The 27,601-nt window shown below is 44.1% G+C and overlaps 1 protein-coding gene across 2 annotated transcripts in view; it reads left to right on the forward strand.

Moving 5' to 3' along the window:
- DOCK1 (dedicator of cytokinesis 1) overlaps positions 1-27,601 on the forward strand; it is a 502,522-nt gene that overhangs the window by 38,833 nt on the left and 436,088 nt on the right. For both annotated transcript variants that reach the window (XM_046651107.1, XM_046651115.1), the window contains exons 2-5: positions 13,710-13,793; positions 20,568-20,608; positions 23,592-23,647; positions 27,461-27,557. In XM_046651107.1, coding sequence (XP_046507063.1) covers positions 13,710-13,793; positions 20,568-20,608; positions 23,592-23,647; positions 27,461-27,557 — 278 coding nt within the window. The remainder of the gene's footprint in view (positions 1-13,709; positions 13,794-20,567; positions 20,609-23,591; positions 23,648-27,460; positions 27,558-27,601) is intronic.

The following is a 27,601-nucleotide window of genomic DNA, read 5'->3' on the forward strand; positions in this document are numbered from 1 at the left end:
TGCCACTGTATGTATATATTATTTTTTGTCTGTTGGTTCATTGTTGATGGACACTTGGGTTGTTTTCACCTTTTGGCTATTATGAATAATGCTGCAGTGAACATGGCTGTACAAATATCTGTTCGAGTTCCTGTTTTCAATCCTTTTGGGTATAGACCCAGAAATGGAATTTCTGGGTCATATATTAATTATATATTTAATTTTTTGAGGAACCACCAAACCGCAGCTGCACCATTGTACATTCCCACCAGCAGTGCATAAGTGGTCCACTTTCTCCACATCCTTATCAATACTTGTTATTGTCTGCTTTTTTGTTTTTTTAATAATAGCCATTCTAATCGTCTTGAAATTTATAATAATTTTTGAATGAGGGGCTTTGCGCCCTTATTGGGTGCAGAGAATGCATTGGGCCCTGAAAATTATGAAGCCAGTCCTGCTGCGAACAGATGCTGCTTTGGGCTCCCTGGGTGTCCTGTGGACACTCGGCCATGTTCCAGAGCATAAAGGTCTGGCCAGGCGTGGATTTGCGACCTGATGGGGCAGACAGAGGCTGTGCTGGCTGGGCCTCAAGGCCATCGCTGGCAGGCTGGGTCTGGGCAGAGCAGCGTCTTGAGTAGTGAACAGGCAGGCAGGGCAAGACTCTCCCAGAGTCTGCTCGCTTGCTTAATGCCTTGTCTTGGATCTGTATTCGTGCCTGGGTGTCCACGTTATGTGATGTCTGTGAGCAGACCCTGTGGCCTGCTCTGTGATGGGCAGCTGACCTGCAAACACCTCTTTCAGATAACACGCACTGCCTTCCTCCGTCTTCGTGCACTGTCCATGGAAGGCAAGTTCATCAAGCGATTAACTAAAGAAAGATTTGTCTTGTGTCTTCTGGGAACTGACAGGAGTGCTGCAGGAAGGACTTTGGATCAGACTTTCCACAACCTGATGAAACAGACACGAGAGGCAGGTGGCCCCGGTCTGGCCAAGTCAGGACCATGCCTCCCTCCATGAAGGCTGGGCCAGGGTGGCCTCTCTTCCTGTTTCCTGGCTTCCCCTTGCAAATGTGGAAATGTCCCTTCTCCCCACACAATGCATCTGAGCCAGGCTCAAGCTGCGACTGCCCAGTGTTGCCTCTCCCCTGTGGGAACAAGAGGGCTGTGTCCGGGCACCCTGGCTGTGCTATTGCTCATTAGCAGTTAGCATCCGGAGTGCATAAACACATCTGAGCAGGCTTCTCCCTTCCTGAGCACAGCCCTTTGTGGGGATTTCTGGAAGGCTGGGACTGCCCTGGCAGAGGGGGCATGCACTGGTCCTGACCTTTGGGCTCTGAGAGCAGCTTCCAGTCCTTCTCGTGCTGAGGCGCCAGGCTACAAGCATCTCGCCTCTGTTTGTTCTTGAAGTGAAGGTACCTGGTCTTGATCCAGCTCGACAAGTGAAAGGAGAGAGGGGCTCAGGAGGGGAGGGGAGGGCATGGAGCAGGGAGGAGGGCATAGCAAAGATGTTCATTGGGAAGATGCCAAGATATCACTTGTTTTGCTCTCCGCATGCATTGCTGCTAGAGGAAAGCGTATCTTCCCTTTGCACATGAACTCTTTTTAGATTCAAGCTGACATTGTGCACACGCTGGGGGATGGCCCTGGTTGGTAAGCCTTTACATGCATTATGTCCTACACACTGATGAAATGCTACCTTTACTGTCATCACTCCATTTCACAGAGGGAGAAACTGAGCCTCACAGAGCTCGTGTTACTTGCCCAAGGGCACAGAGCTGGGCTTTGGAGTTCAGCCTCTGTTTCCACTCCAGAACCTGAATGCCCTGCTAAGAGGGAATGGTTCCGCTGGTCTGCAGAGGTCAAGAGTGCGTGACATGATGCACTGAGGGACCAGCCAGCCTTGAAAATGGGACTGTGCAACAGGGCAGTGGGGATGAGGGGCCCTGGAGCTTGGGTCCTGGGCTGTGGTCCCAGGTCAGCAGGTGATGAGGGGCCCCTTCATTTCTCAGGTATATCACACACATACCTGTGTCTTGCTACTCTCATCTGCGACATGGGGCAATAGTGGGACTGGCTGTGCTGTGTGGGAGGGTCAGGTCAGAGCAGAGTGAGGGGGCAGGGTGCTTTGTAATCTGAACGCGGCCCCCACACGGGAAGGACCGGAGCACGTGCCTGGAAACCGCCGGCGACAGGGAGGGCTCGCCGAGGTCCTTCGTGAACACCCCGTGCATGCACTCGGCTCTATTGTTTTCCTAAGAGGGCTTGATTGTTTTTTTAATCTTCAATTTTATTTTTATCAAAGCTAAATAATGTAACACTAAGGAGGAGGAATTTCAACAAACTACAAAGAACCCAAATGTTGCCTGCGTGCTGAGTGGGTCTTCCCTGGGAGTTCCAGCGCGGAAGGGGGTGCCCGCCTTCCGTCCTGCCGGCTGCTCCGCGGTGCTGGACGCTCTTGCCGGGCGCAACTTTTCGAAAGTGCGGGTATCTTTAATCAAGGCTGAAATTCCCATTGGTTGAAAACATGTTCACAAAATGATTCATGGGAGAAGGCTCATTACAGCTTTATTTATAATAGCTCCAAACAGGAAATAAATAACCCAGATAAATGTTCATCCATGGGAGAACACAGAGACACGTTGTGATATGTTGATACAATGGAATACTATTCAACAGTAAAAAGAGCCAACTACTCACATGCACCATGTGTGAAACTCAAAATGTTGAGCAAAAGAAGGCAGATATAAAGAAATGCATGTAATATAATTGCATTTATATCCCAGAATTGACCAAATTCATCTATAATTCTTGGATTCTGTTAAATCCAAGAATTGATGGAATTCATATGTGGTGATATGAATTATTAAATGGTGTTGTGGGAGGAAAATTGCCTAGAGAATGACATGAGAGTACTTTCTGGAAATCTTAATTTGGGTTTACCTGGGATATAGCATTATCTAAAACTCATCGAGCTGATTACCTGATTGTGCATTTTATTGTGTCCATTAAAAATATATATGGATGTGAGTGTCTATCTGCAGCAGTAGGTGAGTGTATTTATATAGGTGTATATTCTCATTTGTTATATGGTTCACTGCATTAAATTTTTTCTGTTTAGAGAGATTACATACCACTGTCCTCATGTAATACCCAGGACTATTGCTTTTTTCATCCAGTGGTTTTAAACCCTTAGGTTTTGCTGGGGCTTCAGAGGAGCAGGTTGAAGGGGCAGTAACAGCTTGTGGGGACTGCAGGAGGGGCTTTGTTTCTGGCATTTGGCACAGTGCGTTTTCCTGCATTTCTGCAGACACAGATCATGGGGTGATAAAGTGTCTTGACTTATAAGACAGGAGGATGTTGGAGGTTCAGGGCCCTGTTAGAAAGAGTAGGTAGGTTTTCTCTAGGAGGCTGGAGTAGTTTGGGAACCAGAGTGTTAGTACATTGGAATATATGCCACACGACACTAGTGACTTTTTGCTGACACCCAGTAGGAGGAATTGGGGGATGTGACACAGAGACCTTTATCATTTAGCATCACAAATAAATAGGCCCAAGCCTAACTTTTTGTTCTCTTTTTTTCCGCTAGCGTGTCCCCAGGGGTGGGGAACTGGCTCGCCTCTGTCCCTTGAAGTCCCCAGGTCCTGTGCCTGTTTTCACTGTGCCCGTTTTCACCGTGCCCTTTAGGTAGAACCTGTTTGACCAGTGTGGGGGAAGTACAAGCCCTGGCCAGGTTTATAGCAGAGAAAGTAAGGTCTGTGTCAAATCAAACATTGGAGGGGTCCTGGCTGCCCATGGACCCCATCGGGACTCTCACTGGAACCAGTCTTGGTTGTGGGGTCTACTGGGCTGATGTCCCACATGGCCATCTGGTCTGTAGGAAGCCACTTGGGGCTGGCTGGTTGGTGGGCTGGCCCAGATCCTAGGACCCATGGGGCGAGGTCATTGTAAAGTCCCTGTTGCCTGGGGGGTAAATGCCTTACTATTTCGCTAGCATGTATTTTCCTAAGTTGCAATAACCTTTTTGCCTTGAAGAAGGATGATTAAAAGAGATTAAATGTTTTTCTCTATCTTGTCTCTACACCTCTTTGCTGCTGAGCAAAATGAAATGCAAAAATAGATAATTTTCAGGTCCTGTAAGTCTTTTCTTATTTGTGGGTGGATTTGCAAAGACTATCAATAATGAGGTCAGTGGTTTTCTATCCTAACACTGACTTTGTGAAAGACAAAAGTTTTGAAAAGTGGAATCTTAGTTTTCCTGTCGTGGGAAAGCAATAAAGCACCACAATCCACAACCCAGTGTATTTCCTAAGAAACCTGTCTGTTTTGGGCACTGCGACCTTTTGGACTAGATAGAAATAAGATAGTTGTGGATAAGGCATACAGTGATATTTTATTCTGAAGAAAGATATTAAAATATCTTTGAATTGTGTCTATCAGTTCAATTAGAATTTGATAAAAAGACTCTTTTACATATTTCTTTTCACTCTCTTATCTTCACCATCCCTCCTGCCTGTTTCCATCCAAAAGGCAAAAAGAAATATTGAATAACAAATGACAGTTCTTTAATCTTGTTACGCCCCTGCTCCATTTTTTTAATTATTTAGATGAATTCCTTGTTTCTAATATCCAAACATTGCAGAAAATCCTGCCTCAGGGGATTTTATTGGCAGAGAAACAATCTCTCTATTCCTAAGAAATAAAGATATGAACCCCAAAGAGGTAACTTTTGTGACTTTGAAAGTAGTGTCCTTTTTAGAAATGTGGGTATTCTGTCAGACACACAGACATGCACACACACACGTGCGTGCAAATGCAACTGGTGGTGCTCTTTGAACTTGAGTCCATCTCCCCTTGTTTCCTGTTGCTTCTCCTGGTTTTAACCTGATGTGTTAAACCAGGTAAGGGAAGCTGCCACATCCACTGTGAATTTCTATGTGGAACCAGTGAATGTTTCACAGCTCACAGTAATGGGAGATGCTAAAGCCACTAGGAACTTGGCCTCATTTTCTGTAGCAGCCTTTCCTTTTAGTCACTGCATCTTTTTTATTACTATGGTAAAATAGCTGTAACATAAACTTACCATTTTAACCATTATTGGTGTACAGTTCTGTGGCATTAAGCACATTCACACTGTTGTGCAACCACCACCACCACCATCCTTCCCCAGAACCTTTCATCTTCCCCAGCTGAAAACTCTCCACCCATTAAACGCTAAATCCCGTCTTCCCCTCCCTCAGCCTTTGGCAACCACCATTCTACTTTCTGTCTCTATGAATTTGACTGCTCGAGGTCCATCCTATCGTGGAGTTATACAGTATCTGACCTTGTGTGTCCTGCGTATGTCACTCAACATAATGTCTTCAAGGTAGCATATGTCAGCGTTTCCTTCCTTTTGAAAGCTGAATAATATTCCATTATGTGTATATACCATATTTGTTTATCCATTCATCCATCAGTGGACACTTGGGCTGCTTCCATGTTTTAGCTGCTGTGAATGATGCTGCTATGAACATGGATGTACAAATAGCTGTTCAAGTCCCTGCTTTCAGTTTTTTTGGCTATATACCCAGAAGTGTAATTGCTGGATCATATGGTAATTTTAAGTTTAATGTTTTGAAGAACAGCTAAACTCTTTTCCACAGTGCCTGTACCATTTTACATTCCCCCCAGCAATGTACAAGATTTCCTATTTCTCCACATTTGCCAACACTTGTTATTTTCTTTTTTTAAATAATAATCATCCTAGTAAGTGTGGAGTGATAGCTCATTCTGGTTTTTGATTGGGCTGGTGATGCTGAGCATCTTTTCTTGTGCTTAGTGGCCGTTTGTGTATCTTCTTTGGAGAAATGTGATTCAAATCTTTTTGCTCGTTTTTACTTGCACTGTTTGTTTTTTGTTGTTGTTGAATTGCAGGAATTCCTTATATATTTTGGTTATCAGTTCCTTATCAGATATATGATTTGCAAGTATTGTCTCCCATTCTGTGGGTTGCCCTTTCATTCTCTTGATAGTTCCTTTGATGCACAAAAGTTTTTGATTTTGATGAAGTCTCACATCTGTTTTTCCTTTTGTTCCCCATGCTTTTGGTGTCATAGCCAAGAAAGTCATCATCAAATCCAATGTCATGACATTGTTTTCTTCTAAGAGTTTTATAAGTTTAGTTTTTAGGTTTAGGTCTTTCATCCATTTTGAGTTAATTTTTGTGAGTGAGATGAGAGCCCAACTTCATTCCTTTGCATGTCCATGCCTAGTTTTCCCAGCACCATTTGTTGAAAAGATAGTCCTCTCTCCACTGAATGGTCTTAGCACTCTTGTCAAAATAATTTGACCGTATATATGAGAGTTTATTTCTGGATTCTCTATTCTCTTCCATTGGTCTGTATTTCTGTATATACCACATTGTTTTGATTACCACAGCTTTGTGGTTAGTGTTGAAATCAGGAAGCATGAGGCCACTTATTTGTCTTTTAAGTTCTTTCAGCAATGTTTTGTAGTTTTTGGTGTGCAAGCCTTTTGCCTCCTTGGTTAAATTTACTCCTAAGTACTTTATTCTTTGCATTCATTGTATCTTTACAAATAGTAGAGACAACACTTGAAGCAGCAGCTTTAGAACCGGCTCTGCGAATCTTCTTTTCTCCCCTCCCCTCCACTTTAGAGGTCCTGCTGTGTGCCAGGATTTTGAGGTACTTGGCAGGAGTAACCCTCTGATGTCTGAAGCAGCGTCTGATTCAGCAGGCTCAGGGCTCGGGGAAGCTGTAACCTTGCCTGAGTCATTACCCCCAAATCAGAGAGGTGGAAGGATCGGGTGACGGGTCATAGAAGCTGGTAGTTGTATGGGTGCCAGTCTCTTTTTGATGATAGAATTTAGGAAACCCAGCCTCTCACTCTGATATGGGGGAGGGAAGCGTGAGGATCTGGTTTCTGCCCAGAGTCAAGTTCAAAGGATGTATATAATGTCTGATTCTTTCTACACTGTATTTCCTGAATGGATCCAGTGTGGGAAAGGGTTATTCCTTAGAGACCAGGCCGTGGGGTGACTTTACTCACTGGGGCCGCAGCGTCCTCAAGCTCATTTCTCCAACACCAGCACCAGCTCAGCACTGGACCAGAGCAGGAGCCCGGCAGAGGTTTGGAAAACACTCTGTGTGTGGTTGGCATGGACCAGATAAACATGTGTGGGGCTTGTGAAACTCAAGGACCGTAGACAGATGGCCTGTAGAATGAAGCCCTGTAGGGAGCACAGACAGGGCCCTTGTGCTGGTCCCCTTAAGGGCATGGCCTGCATTTTCCTCAGCTCTGAGAAGATGGATGCTGTTGAACATTTTTTCCAACTGAAGACAAGACAAAGGGAATGAGATCACAAACAGAGCAATTAATTTTCACAAATTGACTTTTTAAAAGAATTAATTAGCTTTTAAATTGCTACTTGAAATCCTGAAGTCGTGTGTCAAGGGGACAGCGTGTGGTTGTAGAGAGAGAAACTCTGAGCTGGGCAGATTTCAAGAAGTAATGTGTGGTCAAGCCCACGACTTCCTTAAGGAGGCTTTGAACCTGAGCGCTGATAGTGATAGTGCATTATCTCATTAGATGGAAGGAACCCAAAGCAGAACCGGGAAAGCTAATATTGTGTCTCTCTTTCTCATTGATTGAATAAGTCTTGGGCTCCTGGATCTTTCCGTAGAGGGCAAGATCATTTTGAAGAGGAACAAATGACAACAGTTTTTGCTTTCACTCTATTGCAAACCTCACAAGAAGGAATACTTTGTGATCTGGTTAAATTCAGTGAATTTTTATTGAGTGCCTGCAAGGCATAGTTGTTAGCTACTGTGGGAAATCCGATGATTAATAAATGTTTACTTCTCCCAAGGAGTTTGGTCTGGAGGGAGAAACGGACATATAAATAAATGATTCTACAAGGCTGTGGGATGTCACCAGCTTATAGGAAAGTTCGGGAGCAGGCAATTAATTCAGGCATGTGTATACCTTTTTCTAGTTGAGAGAGAAAATCAGAATTCAGTAAGGATCTGTAGAAGGATGTGAAATTAAAGGCAGATGTTGTAGACAGCGGGGTCTTCAGAAGTGGAGGAAGGAAGGGCATTCCTAGTGGCAGGAGCAGCCTGTGGTAGGCCTGGAGGTCGGGGGATGTGGAGCTAGAGGAGGGCGAGTGGGGTGGGAGGAGACAAGATTGGAAAGGTGGGTTGAAGTCAGATCCCACAGGGCTTTGAACGCTCTACTGGAGAATTTAGCCATTATTTGGAAAGCCAAGGGAAATGGTGCAGTGTTTTGGAGTAGGATATCAAGAAAGTAATTCTAGTGATGGAGAGAAGACAAGATAGTTTATACAGGGAGACCAGCTAAAATATTATTTTCCATCTTAGTGAGAGATGGTGAAGGCTTGGGCCAGGTGGAGTGGAGGGGTGGAAATAGTCTAGAATAGACACCGCGGGGTCCCAGGCCTGCTATCAACTCACTGTGCTACCTTGAGCAAGTTGTAACTCCTCTGTAGGGCTCTGTGTTTCCATCTGTTAAATGGGTTGATGGACTGTAGTGGGTTTTTTCCCTAATGTCAGAGTAGTCAAGTAGGTTTCTTGTTTTTCCCTCAGTAGGAGCTACATTTCATCAAATGCTTTTTCTGCACCAATTTGGATCATTGTATGACTTTTTCTCCTTTACTCTGTTAATGTGGTGAATTACATAGATTGGTTTTGGATGTTAAACCAACCATGCATTTCTGGATTACCCCAACTTGGATTCTTCTGTGTAAGGAATGAGAAATCCATTAACATAATGTTTTAGACATTGGTGGACTTCAGGAATGCACAGGCATGTTTGTCTGTCAGGGAGCTCCAAGCTGGGTGTTGTGATTTTCAAGGGAGCCATCAGGAGGGCATTCTGAGGCTCAGAGGGGGCTGTGGCCGACTCTGGCTGAGGGTTGAGGAGGAGACCATGCAAGGCTTTGGCATTCTGGTCTTTCATCCAGCCTGGCCTTTGGTCCTCTACAGCCTCTCCACTGGCTGCTCATACATGGACATACATGCTCAGACTGTGGGCTGCTTAAACTCTGATGAGGGAAATTCTATATCCGCCTTGTAGGACTGTCGTGAGGGTTAAATTAGTCTCAACATGTGGAGCTCTTAGCCCGCTGACTAACCCATGGAATATACTCAGTAAATGTCAGTTAATATCATCAGCAGCATTATCACCATCATCATCACCACCATCATCACCGTTATCATCATCATCCGTGGTATCCCATTATTATACCATCAGCACCAGCAGCTTCATCCATAGTATTGTCACCATCAGTATTATTAATAATGTTTGTGCAAATGGAAGCCCTCCCGTCTGATTTCTGAGCCCCAGTTCTTTCCTTACATCCGGGCGGCTGTTTTAGGGGGATCAGGGCATTTGAGCAGAGGTGATAACTCTGCCTTTTCCTGTCTCTGACGCATGTAAGTATATGTGCACAGACCAGAGTGTTAGTTTTTTATTTTGGGAAAAAAAGAGCCACATGCTTACTCATTCTTGGCTACTGCTGGCTCTTCCAGAAAAAGAAAAAAACCACCATCCTGGGAAAGAACCTTCATGCTGGGTTCATTGCCACATCCTTTCTCATTTCACTTTCACACAAGCAACTTGTCAGGCTTCTGCGCTGGACTCTGCAGTCCAGGATTGAGAAACTCCTGTGAATGTGCATTTATACCCAGTGACGCCCTTTTCTAGTGAGGCTCTTAAAAAAGGTAAATGGATTTGAGGAGGAGGAATCTATGAAGCATGTAGCCCGCCAGCCAGGGCGGGGTGAATGCCACACTCTCCCAAGACGTGAATGGACACGTGGTGGCCTTATTCTCTGGTGGAGTTGTTCCCAGGTCTGAACAGATCAGAAGAATAAAGAAGACAAATGGGGCAACTTGCAAAAGGCTGCCATCTTTGTGGTCCTATCAAGTAAACACATTTTTAAACCCAGATGCCATCTGTCATCATCATCCTTCATAAAGGACATGACGCTTCTGCTCTTTCTTGTCTCTGCTCTCACCCCCCAGAAAGGGGCAGCTTTGAAAAGTCACATAATCTGAATAAGGAATAGTCTTCTACATTGACTACTTTGGGGTTTATTTAAGAAAGATTTACTGCATTGTCCTCATTGTCCTATCACCTAAGAATTGAGAACCTCAGCACGGACTGGTCCAATTCAGATGCGTGCGATTGGGACCCCTGCTGCAGCTGCCGTCAGTGGTGAATAAATTAACCCCAAAGGACCACTTTTACCTTTTTTTTCACATACCTTCCTGTCTATGCTTCTTATTTTCTTTTTTTCTTTTTTTAAAGATTGGCACCTGGGCTAACAACTGTTGACAATCTTTTTTTTTTTTCTGCTTTATCTCCCCAAATCCCCCTGTACACAGTTGTATATCTTAGTTGCAGGTCCTTCTAGTTGTGGGATGTGGGACGCCACCTCAACGTGGCCTGACTAGCGGTGCCATGTCCGCGCCCACAATCCGAACCCTGGGCCACTGCAGCGGAGGGCGCGAACTTAACCACTCGGCCACGGAGCCGGCCCCTATGCTTCTTATTGCTGCTGTAACAAATTACCAAAAATTTAAGGGTTTCAAACAACACAAATATATAATCTTACAGTTCTAGAGTCACAAGTCCTGGGCAATGCGGAGCCTTCTGGAGGCTCAGGGGGAGATCCATTTCCTTGGCTTTTCCTGCTTCTAGAGGCTGCCTGCCTTGCGCGGCTTATAGCCCCTTCTGGGCATCACTTTGACTTGTGCCTCCATCATCACATCTCGCTGACTCTGACTCTCCTGTCTCCATCTTATCTGGATCCTTAGGATACATTGGGCCCACCTGGATAACCCAGAATTAGCACCCCATCTCGAGATCCTTAACCTAAACGTATCTGCAATGGCCCCTGTTGCCATGTAAGGTAACATTTTCCCAGGTCCCGAGGATGTGGATGTGGACGTCTTTGGGGGGCCATTATCTTCGCTACCACACTTCCCCACTCCCTCCCACTCTGCTGTCTAGTCACCTTGTATAGTTGAGTCTTTTAATTTGCCTTTAAATATGGGATTGTTTAATCGGTAATACTAAGAGTTGGCACCTGGGCAGCCCGTGTTGTGTTGTGGTCCTAGCTCTGCTGTGTCATTTGGGACCGTGTGCATAAACCCTGGGAGGCCGTTTTTTTCCTTCATCTATAAAATCATGGGTCTTTAAGGCTTATTTCATAGTTAAATTTGAAGTTTCTGTATTCATGTATGAGATTTTCACAACTGCTTTTGTCTGCCTACCTCAGAGGTGGAGGGGGCGTAACTGAAAGGGTTTTGCCTGTGCGCCTTACAAATTCACTTGAGTCTGAGTATATTTATAGTGGAAATGTTCATTTTATTTTATTTTTATTATTTTTGATGTGTTTATTTTTTTCACATCTATAACAGAATAGGCATGCTGGCAGGCATGCTGTTAAGAACTGTGATAAATGCATTTATGGTTCCTAAAAGCTTAGGAATATGTTTATGCTGACCTGGGAAAGACTAGCATATGCTCTGAGCTTCCTTTACCTAATGCTGTTATTTCTTGTTAAAGATTCACCATAAAATGCTAAATAAACTTAATAACTACTAATAACCATTTATGTCAGTTGAGGACATTTAAATTTCATGAGTTTTGGTGAAAATATAGGAAAATACCTGTGAAAATGGAATTTTCTACACACACATGGTTTTTGATGTTTTAGAATTTTTGCGAACATGTGACAGTGCTTGCCCTGGCCTTTTAAAAAGGATTCTGGTAGTGATAGAAGTCTTTATTGCAGTAAAAACAAAATCCCCCCAACCACAATAAAAGCCTTTACAATTTACTGAGTGTTCACTGCAGGCCACCCATTGTGCCAAATTGCCAAATCCATCAGTGGCATTATTTTCTTTAAGACAAAAAATGCATACACAATTCTGAGGTAGGTATCAATATCCTTATTTTATAGAGGGGGAAGCTGAAGATGGAGAGGGTAGGTCATTTGCTGGCGGCCACCCTGGTCTTCAGGGGTAAAGGTGTTACCCTGCCCATTTTGTCAGTCCCCAGAGGCCACAAGTGTGAAAACAAGGGGGCTGCTTGGGCCTGGAAGTCTAAGTGCCTTCACAGCCAGAGGTAGCCCAGCTATGGAGCTCACAGCAGGGGTTAAGTGTGCTGTGGTGCTGGGGATGTTTGGAGAAGGGGATTGAAAGGGCAAACACATTTGTGGCCCTGGCTTTCTGGAAGAGGTGGCACCCTGCGGGAAGACCCTGTTGACAGGGGATGTTGGGGGAGGATAAGTTGGTACACACAGGTGAGAGATGGGCCCACTTCTTTCTTTCAGGGACAGGAATCGGGAGTGTGTGGTTGGAAGGCAGGCAGGCCAAGTGAGGTGGTCAGACGGTGGAGGACCCCCTTGCTTGCCAGAGGAGTTTGCATGTGACATGATCAATTTTAGAGATGCAGACAGTAAAGGTGCCATTTAAGGATGGCACTGTGTTCAGGATGCAGGGATGAGAAACTGATCAGGGCTTTGAAGATGAGTTTTACATCCAATATGACATCTTTTAAGGTAGAATCCGTTGGGAAGGAGGAACATCATGTATCTATGTATTTTTCCTTAATTGAGAGTGGGCTAATTGAATATTTTTTGGGTCTTAAGCACTTTCTAACATCGTTTTTTCACTGTGATGACTGCCTTTATCTCATAATGCGTGAGCAAAAGTGTGGTCTGAATTTAGTGGTGTGATTTTTTTTAGATTGCTTATCTAGGAGGAATAGGTACTGCTTTATGTCAGGGTAAACATTTGAGTTTTCAGACATTTGTTGAATATTATCAGTTTTGAGGATTTCCTCTTAATGTTGAACATATTTTTGCCTGTTTTATTGTAATGTGGCTTTTTGGCTTAATATCAACATTGGTTATATGATAATTTTTTTAAATCAATTTGGTTTCCGAAGAGTATTCAGTCCATGTGTAATTGATTTATAGTTAGGAAAAAGTCATCTAATGAAACAATCTATTAATGGAAATATAAGAGAGTATATGAAGTGATAATTAAAATGTTTTTAATATCTTCAGTTTTCTTCTTCTTATAAACATTAAACAGCCATAAAAAGGATAAAGTTCTGATACATGGTACAACATGCATGAACTTTGAAAACATTATGCTAAGTGAAAGAAGCCAGGCACAAAAGGATAATATTTTTTGATTCCATTTATATGAGATAGCCATAGTCGTCAAATTCATAGAGACAGAAAGTAGATTACAGCTTATCAGGGGCCAGTTGCAGGGAGGAATGGGGAGTAGTTACTGCTTCCTGGGTATGGGGTTTCTGTTTGGAGAGATGAAAAATTTTGCAAATTGATAGTGGTCATGGTAGCACAACATTGTGAATGTGACTAATGCCACCGAATTGTACACTTCAAAATGGTTAAAATGGCAAATTTTACATTCTCTAAATTTTACCACAATAAAAAAAAAATCGCTTATAGTTGTGTGGTGTTATGAATAGTTATGAATTTCTCCTGCTTAAAACTGATGACTGTTTGTATTTATCCCTTGAAAGAAAAGGCTCCTTTTGTGGGTATTAGAGAGAATGACCTAGGTGAAGATTGAGTGTATTTCAATATTAAAGAAACAAGTTGAAACAACCCAGCATGGTCACTTCTGCCTCTGCTAACATCTTCTTCCCCCTTTTTCTTCTTAACAGCTTTTTATAACTATGATGCCAGGGGAACAGATGAACTTTCTTTACAAATAGGAGACACCGTGCACATCCTCGAAACATATGAAGGTGCGTATACATTTTGGTGTCCTTTCGTTTATTGTTTGGGGCAGTTAGCATGCTTTTGCAGTGCCTCATGGGCAAAGCATTACCCTGCTAGGAAAGCATGCATGGTCATGTCCTTTCTCCTAGGATCAATGTTCTTGCGTGGTGGATGGCATCTCAGGGAAGGGTGGTAGTGAGTCTGTCTGTTATTTAAATAATGCTTTGTTGAGATGAACTTAAAGCTAAAAATTTCTGTTTTTAACCTCTGAAGGTTTCTGTTGAAATAGTTGTTTTTGATTAAAAAAACTCATTGGTTCCTTTTTTGTAAATGTATGTAAATCTTGACTGTTAACTAACCATTTGAAAAGAAAATTAAAAAATACCTTTAAAATATTTTAGTGTTTAGCTCATTGTTTTGAGGTGTTCAATGGCAATAGTGAGACTTTTTTTGCTCTCACTTAGATCTGTTAACAACATCCTCGGAGGAACCGAAATTGTCGTTTCTCATTTTCTTTCTTTTTTTTTGTCTGTGACCCAATTTTCTTAGGAGTGAACAGAGATTGTCACAACTATGTGGGACATGGTCCAGTGAAACAGTTGTTATAATTATCCAATAAATATACTGTCGGTGACGCTGATTTTCCAATGTCCTTGGTTTTCAGAGAATTGGTTTTCATATTTAGTGTTTTGAGGATTATTTGAACCGACCCCCTTTCGTTTATACACTGTGGTTTCTTTTGCACAGAAGAGAAGTGATGATGGGCTTGATTTTAGACTCCACAGATCTGGAAGTTTTTTAAGATTGTGTTTTAGCGTTCTTGGCTTTATTTCCTGCTTGAAGGGGTGACTGTCATATGGCACAGTAATAAAAAGAATGATTAACATCGATAATTTCAACAGCAAAATTGCTGTTAGATTGGGGTTAGCCAAACCCTTCCAAGTAGGAAGTGGGGGTGGGAGAGGAAATTGCAGACATCCCGTAGTAATCAACAGACTGAACTTCACACTCAGCCTTTGGAATCTACTTTGCACAAGAGCGAAGCAGTGCTAAGCATCTGTGCACTAGGCAAGCTGCGGCTTGCCCCAGTGTTCTTCGTACGTAGATGCTGGTGAGAAGCACAAACCTATTAAAATACCCATGTTCACGTCCCTTATTTCTCCATCTGATGCAGGCTGACTTAGAATTCCATTCCATTTGCACCTTTTACCCTAAAAAATGTCCTATGGGGTAGAAAAAAAACCATATAAGCTTTAGTGGCATATGCCTGGAAGCAGATGTAACGCTGCAAAAACAGCCCCGGTCCTTAAGTGAATGAGTAGTTGTGATGGGCGCCTTCTGCTTGTTTTCAATTTTTACAGCTGACAGTTGGATTGCCTTATCTGCTCTCAGTATATATTGCCAATGGCTAAGAGGAAACAGAGAGAAATTAAGTAGAGGCTAAAGATCAAACCTCTCATCTCAGACACTTTTCTGATCTGAAGGGAAAAATGCTCTTACATCTTTTTTATTTCTGCCCCCGGTCAGTTGAAGTTGAAATCCTGGTTAATAAACACTGCACAATGACGTCATTCCTGAAGAGATAACAATTTCCTGTGCAGTCTGGGATATGGGGACTGTAACTTCTTATCCTTTGCTTTATAAGAAGAATGTACTCTTTAAACAGTGGCATCCTTAGGCGAGTCAATGATCCTCGTTACACATTTAACTTAAAAAAAACGTGATAGCAGGCATCTGACTTTTTGGCCGGCGTCATGATAAAGGATTCTTCAGTTGAGCATTTAGTTTCTGGGCTAATCAATCTTCCAAATTCTGATTAAAATATTCCAGTCTTTGTAAAGACTCTTGAACATACAACAAATTCCCCTTCTTTGACAACTGTCTTTTGGTTTTAATCAGAATCTGATCAGAGAAATGCTTTTGGGGAAGTAGTTTTGAAAACTAGTTGGGAAACTTGGTGACTTCATTATCATCAAATCCAAATGGAATAATTGTTTTTCTACTCTTTCCTGGTGTTCTGTTTAAATTTCATGGTTTAGATTAGAGTTTGGCGTTTTCTTTTTCTTTCCTCCTTCTCGCTCCCACTTGTCCCCTGAGAAAATTTATTTCTGTTTGTCAAATTTAATTTTCTTTTTCTGTGTGATCCTTTTCAGGATATTGCTGGATTTTTCCAGAGAATATAATTTCTGGATGGTCATCCTTTATATTAAGGTTTAAAGAACAAATTTACCTTTGAATTATGGTTAATTTCTCTCTCTCAGGCTCCTGATGGCTTGGAGCAGTGAACAAAGAAAAGGACTTTACGGGTCACTGTGGAGGTAGAAAGAGCTTTGAGGGCTCATTGAGGACATGCCGCTGCCTTAAAGCAGGTCCCAGGGTCAATCAGACAGGAGAAGTGAGCTGAGAGCACAGATGTTTATTAAGTGGCTGTCGAGTGGCCAAAGATGTGCCAATCCTGCCGCCTGCTCATTTCCATAAGGATCTCTAGGGGCTGGATGCTGTACCTGAGGGAGATGGCAGGCGTTGCCCAAAGACTAGGAATGCAGGGACTGCACAAAGGTTAAGAAGTTAGTCTTTTGATTAAACCACAGCACCGGAACTTAATATATTCAAATTTTAAAAAGTGATAATGATATATTTTCTTCCAAAATGCACCTTATTTCCTCTTTGTGCTCCCAGCGCCTGTCAACTGAAGGTCTCATAAGAACTGTGTGGGAGTTTCCTGAGACTTCTGGGACAAAGTACCACATACTGGGGGCCTTAAGCAACAGAAACGTATTCTCTCACAGTTCTGGAGGGTGCAAGTATGAGATCCAGGCGTAGGCAGGGTTGGTTCCTTCTGAGGGCTGAGAGGGAGAAGCTGTTCCGTGTGTCTCCCCTAGCTGCTGCTGGTTTGCCGACAGCCTTTGCCTTGGCTTGTAGATGCAACACCCTGATTTCTGACTTCATCTTCACAGGGCGTTCTCACTGTGCATGTCTCTGTGCCTATTTAGCCTTTTCATAAGGACACCAGTCCTACTGGATTAAGGTTGATTTTGGATTAATGACCTCATCTTAACTTGATCTTCTGCAAAGACCCTATTTCCAGATAAGGTCACATTCACAGGTAGAGGGAGTTAGGACTTCAGTATCTATTTTGGGGGACATAGCTTAACTCAGACTGGAAAAGGTAGTCAGGTTGCCAAGGCTCTCATCTCATAGAAGACCACTGAGTACTGCAGCCTTGCCTCTCCTCAGCAGGCATCCCTTACACCTTGTCCCGGGTGACTGGCCTCCTGGCCCCTGTCCAGTGGACGTGCACGGTAGCTGTGCTTATCATCTTTCTGAGAATGACTCGTTGCTCCCTGAACCTCCATCCACTGGGCTGGGTCTGCCCCGTGGGGTCTGCAAAATGATGCTCACGGGACAGCTGTAGGTTCTTACTCCAGAATGCTCGTTGTGCATGTGGATGCTAACCGTCCATTAGGACACGGTTTGGTCAAATCTAGCCTTTGGTTCTCTTCTTGTTCAGTACTCAGAACACGACACAGTACACCTGATAAAGGTGAATGTCCTGTCACTTAAAGAGTGCTAAAGTACTGCCCTAAATGGCAAGTACTTGTGAACTGGGTAGGTCAGCCCACCTGCCCAGCCTGAGCCCCATCCTCTTTTGTGTGTCTTGGCCTTGTTGCTGGTGGTTTCTCAGATGAACAGTGAATGCAGCTGTGCACATGCTGCTTTGCTTGGCGTGACTCCTCCCTTCTCTCTCTGACTAACCATTAGCTGTCCTTGAAGACTCAACCTAAGCACACCTCCCTGGGCAGAAGCTCCTTCCTGACGCGCTCCTGCCTCCTTTGCTCTCCCTGCTACTCTCCCCAGTTGGTACCGTGTCTTGACTTGAGTGTGTGTTCTCCCATTGTTCTGCTGAGAACACTGCATGGCACTTGCAGACTTGGCTACCATTTTTCTATGCTGGACTGTGCCCTCCCTGAGTTTTGGGACTTACCCACATTTGCCCGTGCCTTGGGTGGGTGTCTCTTGTTTGGAGCAGGTTGGTTGACAACATGGAGGCCTGGGAGAAGTTAATCAGCCTGTTCATTCTACTAGCTGTGAATCTCTCTGCTCCTAGCCTCATCCCCTCTTGCCCATCCCCTACAGAGCAGCCGGGTCATCATCTTCTTATATCCCCTCATTCGCCTGCATGAAATCTTTGCAGGGACCTCTTCTCCCTTCACACTAAAACCTTGGTGCTCAAACATGGTTTGTGGTTTGACCCCTCTTTGTCTTAGGAGGTCTTCTAGTTTGTGAGCTCTTGGAGAGCCAAAATCGAGTCTAATTTCGTTCTGTATTTGCAGTCTCTGGTATGTAGTCTGTGGGCTCAGTTGGTCGAAGGAATAATGTATGCAAGAAATCTTGGGGAGGAAAACCATAGGTTTTCATTTTGCTTAGGAAGTCCACTAAAAAAGAAACTGCCATCTATTACCATAAGTAAAATAAAATAAAAGACTCCCTACTTCTTAGCCTCCTGGCCCACCCCTTTCTTCTTCCTCTTCTTATAGAAAACCCTTCTGGGTTTGAAGTGGATTTTTTTTTGCTGGGGTTCTTGTACTGTTTGGCGTGCATATATTTTTCATGTATATAAATGTGATTGGAGCCTTCATTCTATTTCTTACTCTTGCTCAGTGCACATTTGAAGATGCTCTGCTGTTGTCTGTGTATGTTTAGTCCATGTCTCTACTACACTCCCCATGTATTACTCACTGCTCTCCCATTACCTCCACTGCCGCCACCCTCGGTCATGCTGCCATGGGTCTCCTCTCCTTTGTCTCTCCTTCTGTGGCTCGGTGTGCAGATGTCTTTGGGGTGCATCCCCAGGAGGGGAGTTGCTGGTCAAGGGGTGTGGGAATGTGTAGTTCTGATAAGTAGGGACGCTCCTGCAGCCTACACTCCCAGCTACAGTGCCCGGGGCGGCTCATATCCTGCAGCACTAGGATTTCTACCACTCTGGTAATTGTGCAATAATACAGGGTTATACATTTTCATTTCTCTGATGATTATTAAGTTAGAGCATCTCTTCATATATGTTCAGGTCTTTTGGGTTTCTTCTTCTATACATTGTTTATAAACCGCTCATTTTTTACTTGGTTTCTTTTTCTTGTCACTTTGCGGTATTTCCTTACGTTTTCGAGGACATTCATTCCTTGTCAGTTTCAGAAAGGAAAGGGCACCTTAGTGCTGAAAATGCAGGAAAGATGTAATAACAGGACAGAGGGCAGTCCTTTAGATTGAATAAATATGGCCTTTTGAATAATTTATCACATTGACCTCGCCTCTTTTTCCCTTTTACTGTCTGTGAACACTGCTCTAAATGGGCACTGATTCTGGGCTGGCGAGTAGAAGCCACTGAAGTAGACAGTGGGGCTGTCAGGAGGTAATCCTCCAAGAGTGCGGCTGAAATCTAGACATTTTGTATCTGTGGTCCCCTAATCGATCTGTTTATTCCCCTTGTCAGGAAAGTGACATGGGTTCTTTGGTCACATCTAGGTCTTAGCAGATTCCTTTGCAAGACTTTTGGGAGTCTCATCTTTTCTGAATGCTTAGAAAGCAACTGTTTAATAATCCCTTGAGGATTTTGCTCGTTTTAACCCCATCACTTACTGGTCTGTAATCATGCTCCCCACTTCTGGTTGTTAAAATAATTACTTCTTCAGAGAGATGCTGCAATTGCTACAGTATTTGCCCATTTTCAGTTTCTGAGCTGATTTTAGACGTGTTTGATTTTTTTGATACTGTGTAAGAACCCAGTATTTGGTTATCCTCTGGGAGTTTACCCAACTTGCACTTTCTGAGTGCTCTCCGTGATTCTCTGACCGGGTCCTTTTGCTTCTGTGGAGCAGAGTTGGAATTTGCCTGAGCTTTTGGTTTACTTTCCCAGAGCAAGGGGGCATAAAGCAACTTCAGACTATTTGGGATAAGGAAACGCCGCTGACAGCATGCCCTGGTGGGGTTGTTGGGAGGCTAGTGACTGGCCTTGGACCCCTGGGCATTTGCAGGACAATTTCTTCCCTCAGCCTGAGGGGAGGTGCCAAAGGTGTGGTCAGGTGTGGTCCATCATTGAATGGATTCTTCCATTTAGCATTTAATTTGTGGTGACAGTTCTAGCGTGTCTGTCTTCTACTCTCGCTCTTTTCTTTCCCTCTCCACGTGGAGGGAGCGGGAACTTGAGTGGAGGCCAGACCCCGCGGCGGTAGTCAGTTCCTGGGCCTGGTGCTTCCTGTTGAGGGCCGGGTCTTTGCCACAGAAGTACTTTGTGAGATCGTGGCTGCTCCAGGGCAAAGCTCCTCCCAATTGAAGAGGGAGGAAGTTAGCTCTCAATAGGTTGTCTGTTATGGGGCAGCTCTGATGATCTGAGGATGCTGGTATGTGCCCTTGGCAGTGACCCCCCATCCAAATCGGACAGAGGGAGAGAGAGGAAAATGCATGTCCAAAAGAGCCTACTCAGGGGCAAGATGTCAAAAGGACAATTCCTCCTTTTGGGACTGTCTTAACTTCAATTGATGGCTTCCAGGCCTTGTGTGGCAGATGGAGATGAAGGAGGTGGATGTCTGTCTGTGAAGGTCACTAGCCTCCCTTCAAGTACGGTTTTGAGATGCTCCCTACAAACCCTGCAATATATCTCCAAAGTGTTAGGATTATTGAATTCTGGTGACAAACTGACTTCTCTGGTTCTGCACAACAGTGAGTTCTGCACAGCATGCGGGTATTGCCAGGACCCCAGGATGTCTCCTTGTGCTGACTGTTTCAACTTTGTGTTTCTTTAGGGTGGTACAGAGGTTACACCTTAAGAAAAAAGTCTAAGAAGGTAAGTTGTTCTTGTTGTTAAACCCAGTGCATGTCTCTTCATAAATCACACTGTGAGAGGAAATCAATTCTGTCTCATTTGTGTCTAAGAGTTTTCCTTATATATCTCTTTCTCTGAATTTAAAAAATACATGGGTTGAAATGTGGACTCCCTTGAATTGTTTTCTTCTGTTCAATATGTGTAGATAGAAATTGCAGCTTCAATTCCATGAGTGAATTGTTGGGCTGTGATACGGTGTTGCCCTGTTGTCATGAAAGGTGATATCCTCTTTTCCTATTTAAACACAGGATGTGTAAGAGAATCATCTGGGTATAATGACTTTAAAAAAAATACTGTTCATGATTTTCAGTCTTTTATTATCCTTGAGGATAAATTAACAGAGTTGGAAAGCTCCTAGGTGCTTCTTTCTCTCTTGCTTGTAAGTACTTTTATACCATTTAAGCTGGCTTGTACAAGAGAGAGGCTCTGCTATCCAAGGCGGTTTGCAGGCGTGGTTGTTAAATTTTTGAAGCTAGGACATGCAATTACACCTCCATCATTGTGGTAGACACTCCTGTACCTAGTTTCGTTGTGGCTTTTCTGTTCTTAGCTTCACAAAATCTAATTATGGCTCTTCTGTTTCATTCTATGATTTTGAAGTAATGTCCATTCTAAGCTGTGGTTACGCTGTCCACGTTAGCTTATACATTTTAATATCTAATTATGCTTGACAGATGGTTCCTTTTACTTCTGTTTCTTAACTTTGCCTTTCATTATCTCCTTACGGGGCTGGACTCCTCTTGTGGTCCTGAGCCTGTAACAAGGCTTCTGAAGTCCAGCAGCTCAAGCACAGGGCTTTCTTTCTCTGCTTCCCCCAGAGGCCCTGCAACCAGGCCCTGCTGGCTACGTGGGAGCTGTTCCTCCTCTAGGAGCAGTCACTTGGGAAGGATCCAGGTTGAGCTCAATGGCAGCCATCCTCTAGCATAGTCCTGTTGCTGTTCTCATGTGAGAGACGCTGTTAGGAATATTGGTGAGCCAGATCTGCAAATTGGAGCAAGGACCTTCCACCCCCACCCCCACCCCACCCAGCGCAGACTGGGCTATGAGACTCTGCACATCCAAAGACCTGGAGCCTTGAGGTTTCAGCAAGGTGGGTTCCAACTAGGTGGTTGGTGGAATAGATTTCTGTAGGGTAAGTTCTGTTTTCACATTGATTGCCCCTTCTATAATCAAGAGTGTATTCCTGCAGATGAAACCCTGAGTTTCATCTGAGAAAGCCACAGCTGAGGACTTTATTAATCAAGAGATTAGGATCGTGGACTACCAGCTACCCCCTTCTCCATCCTCCACAACAAAGCTGCAACTTCCCATGCCTCCCTGAGCTCTAGTCCTTCCTGCCCTGACACAGTAGGTACAGTAGAGCTGGGTAGGTGTATTTATTTCTCCATCTAAAATCTTCTTTGGTACGTGAAGCAATTGGAGCCTTAAAGAGGTCGTGATTTTGCCTTGATGGCCCCCAAGGCACTGGCAGAGAAGGGACTTGGCCCCCAGTAATCCTGACTCCAAGTGTTCTGGAAGCATCCTTTGTGTAGGTATTTATGAATGTGCAGTTGATCTGGGCTCGTCCTGAATGACCCCAGCAGGAGAAGTTGCCATTCAAGCCTCCAGTTATGTCTAGCTCATCCTTTCACTGTCCCTTCTTTGGCTCCATGAGTCCCAAGAACAGGTTTACTGAGATTGAGGAGTATCTCTGCTTTTGGGGGTTGGCAGGGGCAAGACTGGCTTGTTTGTTTTCTTCCCCTCCATCTGAGCACACACCTCTTGACGTCAGATGTGTACCTGGAGACCATCCTGGGATTTGGAGGTGTGCTGAATAACCTGGACCTGAAGGTAGCTACCCAGCGTTGGGTCCCTTCAGGCCCTTTGTTGCTCTGCCTGTGTCTTTCCGCCTCACTCCTTCTTCTTTATATGAAATCTGGCCACTTTCCTAGGAGGCAAGGGGAGCATGAATCAGTGATGCTCATGCTCTTCCCTTCCCAACCACGATCAGTAATTGTGGTTTCTGGATCACCTGTGTAAATCCTTTAGGGTTAGATGCCAGGGAAACCCAGTCGGAAGCTCCTGTTCCCACAGCAGGTGCCTGGAAGCCACTGGTGCCACTGAGTGAGTTTTTGCCATGTGTACTAAATCCCATGCAGGAAGCCGTGACTGGCTTGTGTGGTGCTGCCCGAGACCCCAGCACCTGTGCCCCATGGCGTGCCTTTCAGGTGCTTGCCTACGCATCTCTCCAGCAGGGAGGTATTTTGCGTACTCTTGGTGATGCTCCTGGCACTTCACGGCTTGTGCCTGGTGCTGAATGTCCTCTTGAGAAACTGCCTCCCTCCGGTTGAGGTGGGCCCATGTGTGTGGCGCACTTTAGAGAAGCAGAGCACTGTATGAATGTAAACTGGTGTGCTCCCCCTGGTAGTCGTGCAGACTGGGTGAAACTTGCCCCGTTACTGTACTTTATCGGCTGTTTGGAGATTGTTGAGAAAGTCTCCACGGGTCAGGTAAGTAGTCATTGCAGATGTGATTGTCAAAGGTGTAAACTGATTTTTGAGGACAGTTTGAGCATTTTGAAAGGAGGAAGTGTGAGAGACCATCATCAAAAATTGGTTTTAGGCATCAGTTGGCTGTTGAGCTGCCTGTGTCAAGGTCGGCAGTAAAAACAAGCTGCGACCTGTGGAGAAGACACAGGAAAGTCCCATGGAATATTTTCTTTGCAAACAGATTTCTTCTGTTTTCTTCTAAGACGTCTACAGCCTCTGACACACAAGCAGGTTGAGCGGTGTCTTTTACATTTCTTTATTTTCTTTGAGAAATGTTGTGTATGAGAGTTAGCCTAAGACTTGCAGAATTAGTAGTCATCCAGACATCCCTACCACCACCTTTTTGGGGGCAGTTGTTTGATTTGCAATTAGTATTCATATTGATAATAAAAACTACTGTCTTTTTTCCCCCAAAGGGTATATTTCCTGCTTCATATATTCATCTTAAAGAAGCAATAGTTGAAGGAAAAGGGTGAGTCTGGTCTTGATGTTTACATGAAGAAATGTAATGATTTTATTAGGCCTTGCTGCTCTTTCATATGGCAGGGTAATATTTGGGGGTTGGATAAAGGGTGTGATTGACTATGATGTCACAGGACTTTTGGGAGAGAAAGGGGACTTCTGATTTAGCGTTGTGTACAACTTGGCTTTGAGCCTTTAGAGTCTTAGGTCAGCACCATAATTGCAGTCATTCTCCTTGAACCTGAGGTCGATTTTGGAAAACATCCTAGTGCTCTGTGCATCCTTAGTGAGCTACCCATTAGGCAGAGTCTCCACAGCCCCCCAGCTCTGAGTCCATTTTTCTGGAACACTTTGCAGGCTATGGTACAAATGGAGTTTAGGGTGAAGCAACAGTTGTTAAATTGGGATATGTGTGAATTTACGTTTTGTCTAATTGTGATGTATGTTTCTTAGGGGTCATAAAACTGATGTATAAGATCATTAAAAGGACATTTGTGGAGCAGGAACCCATTAGGCGTGAATGGCAAATGAATAACCAGGTGTGAACTTGGAAGAAGGAACATTAAAATGTTTTCCTTTTTTGTCTCTGCTACATCTTCACACTCAGTTAAATATGTAAATTATAAAATTACTAATCATATGATTACTGCATAATGACATTTCTTTGGCTGATTACAAAATTGCCTCTCCAAGCGCTGTACTTTTAACGTATGAAAAAGACTAGCTCAGGTTTTGCAGTTCCATGACGCATAATTAAAACGAAGAAAATAATTTAGAGGCATAAATGGTGATGACCTGTAATATGATATTTTTTTATACACATCAAATGTTTTGTATGCAAAGTTTTAAAGGGAAGGAAAAAAAGGAAAGTTTTGAAACTTTCAGCCTGTTGTGGAAATAATTGAATAAAGCACTCATTTAACGTATTTTACATCTGTCTGTATCAGAATCAGCATAGAAGTCAGAGTGCATATGATTCATTTTTAAGAAAGATCATTTAAAGGACATTTGTGGGGCAGGATATGTACAAACGAATATATGTAAAATGTAATTATGAAGCATAATAAGAAAGTGGACAAGAGATCATTTTGATTCTCAATAAGTAGAGTCACACCCCACCAGACAGACAGACAGGCATGGACAGACAGACAGACAGGCATGGACAGACAGAGACACATTTGTTCCCGTTAGTCGGTCTAGTGTAAGATGTCCCCGTGTGTGAGCGAATGAATGGAGCGCTGGTGAAATTAATAGCTTAAAAACAATTTCCCTGGCATTGCTTTGGGGCTCCCTGTGATTGTTCTTCATACTGTTTACCTAGCCCTAGCTGTCTTCCCTCTGCAGCTCCCACCCAAACCTAACCACCTCCCTCCTGGAAAGGAACCTCCTGCCTTCAGACTTGACAGGTGGTCCCACTCCTCCTCCTTTCCTCCAGATGCCTGTGGACATCCACCTTCCCTTTCTTCTCCTGGTCCTTCCTCCTTTTCAGGGCAGACCACTCTTGCATTCTGCTCCTGCCTGCCTCCTTGCTCTCCAAGTTCATTATCCTAGCTCTCGTGCGTGCTCTCTCTCTTATATCTTCTCTCTCTGGCAGAATCTCTCTCTTGCGTGATCTCAGTCTTGCTGGCTCTCTCTCTTTTGCAGTGTCTCTCTCTTGCATGATCTCTTTATTCTCTCTATACTCCAGGTTTCCTTCACTCTCACACATGCCAAATCATTACTGTCTGCCTGCTGCCACCGATTCTGTACCTTTTTCCCCATAACCAATGCAATTCCCACTAGTCCTCTCTCCCATACTGACATGGTTGCCAACATCTCTTAATTTCCAGACTTCCAGTGTCTTCTCAGTGCTCCTCTTCTGGAGTTTCCCTGCAGTGTCAGACCCTGGCTGCCATCCAGTTCATGTAAAGCTCCTTGTTTCTTCTGATGCTTTCTTACCTTGTTTCTGTTGCTACCCTAACCTCCTCTCCCTCTGCCTGCTGCTCTGGGTGCTTTCCTTGCCCTTCTCCGAGTTTTCTGCTGCCTTCCCTGTGAGATGCCCTCACTGTCCTTGCACCATCAGCTGTTCTCTCTCTATGGATGCTGCTTGGATTGGGACCTCCAGCCCTGACCTGTTCCTTTTCATCTAGTTCAGTCATGCAAAGCCAAGTAACTAATACAAATGCCACCACTGGCTGAATGTCTGCTGTGTCCCACTCATTCTTCCGTGCACCCTGCATGACACTCCTTCCCTCGGGATCATCAACAGCCCGTTGTGGCAGACATTGTTGGGTTTGTATATTGCTGGCCCCCTGGCAGCTAGTGAGGTGGTTACAAAGACAGTATGACACAGTCATGTTAAATATGTTAGAGCCAGTTGGCATGTCAGTCCAAGGGAAAGATCAGTCCTATCAAAAGGGAGGAAGCTAAGAAGGATCCAGAACTGAGACCAGGACTCAGTGCATGCAGTGAGGCCCTCTCCACGTGGTGAATGTGGAGTCCAATTGAGGTTCAAGCTTCTAATAGCCAGTGGGAAGAGCCCAAGGGACTCAGCATGAAACTCAGGATCTATATGATGAAAACAACCCATTTGCTGATGAATGTACTCACACTGTGAGTGGACAGAAATTTCTCCCAGGAGACTGTAAGGACGTCATTGCAGAGTGCAATGAAGCACATTTTCATCAACATCTTTACTGGGAAACTTGCTGACAGACTTGGCAGGTCTGTTTTAACAATCACATCCTGTAATAGACACTGATGATGTCCCATCAAAGGGTAATTCCTAAAAGCAGCTTTGTGGGGGATGGTCTCATATGCACCCCTCCCTTACACATATGGTCCCTGCTGTGCCAGCTGGCGCACGTGGCCCGACCTCTCCACAGAGACTGACTTTCTTTCAGGAACTCTGTTATTTCTTCCTTTGGGAGCCTCCATCATCAATAAATCACTGCAGTCCTGAACCCCAACTGTGAGCCAAAGTCAGGGCCCAGCATAGGTCTGGGCCTCGGGCAAATCGAGATCCGTAGGTGGGGCCTATTTCAGCATCCCTGGATGTTCCATGCTGGTTGGAGTCTTGTCTGTTCAAGACACACAGGACCTCTGGGGTCAGGTGGCCTAACTTCATAAGCCACAAGTTCAGTGTCTTCCTTAGTCCCAAATATTCTGAGTCCTATTTAGCACAATACCTTACCCACAGCACGTGACCAGAAAGCTATGGTTGATTTGATAAAAACCAATGTAGAATAGATAAAGAGTTAAGAATAAGTCAAAGGTCAGCCTCTTGGGGTGGAGAGAAAAGGGAGAGAGGATTAGAAAGAGTAGCTACAGACATTTGAAAGCCATAACCTCGCTCATATTTCGCCAAGGATAGCTGCTTCATGTGTTATCATATAATGAGTTTTATGCATGATGGAAATGTAAAAATCATCTCCACCCAAACCCGCATTTTAATGCCCCACAGATTGGTTGTAATATATGGCATCTATGAGATAGATGGGTACATATATTCTGAATTTACTTTCCGCTTCCCAGACCTTGACATTCTGAAGACTTTTAATGGGATATTGCTTGCCTCCTTCGTCTTAGCTTGACGTAGGAGGTGGACGACTTACATATAGGGTCCTGTGTGAACATCCTCAGGCTCTGTACACTTCTTACTTGTCACTCTTAGAGATGTATGTATTCACATGTGTGGACACATTTTTATTTGTATATTTTTCTCTCCATTTGCTTAAATATTTAACTCTATGGCCTAGATTTGGAATTTACAAGGTGCATCTTACCGAGTGTAATGAAGCCATGAACGCCATTGTCCTTTCCTCCTTTCCTTCTTTCTTCCCAGGCAACATGAAACGGTCATCCCGGGTGACCTCCCGCTCATACAGGAAGTCACCACAACACTCCGAGAGTGGTCCACCATCTGGAGGCAACTCTACGTGGTGAGAAAATGGGATGTTGAATCAAAGCTTAAAATAGAGAGTGG

Source organism: Equus quagga, chromosome 2 (genome assembly GCF_021613505.1).
Source record: "Equus quagga isolate Etosha38 chromosome 2, UCLA_HA_Equagga_1.0, whole genome shotgun sequence".
Taxonomy (NCBI): domain Eukaryota; kingdom Metazoa; phylum Chordata; class Mammalia; order Perissodactyla; family Equidae; genus Equus; species Equus quagga.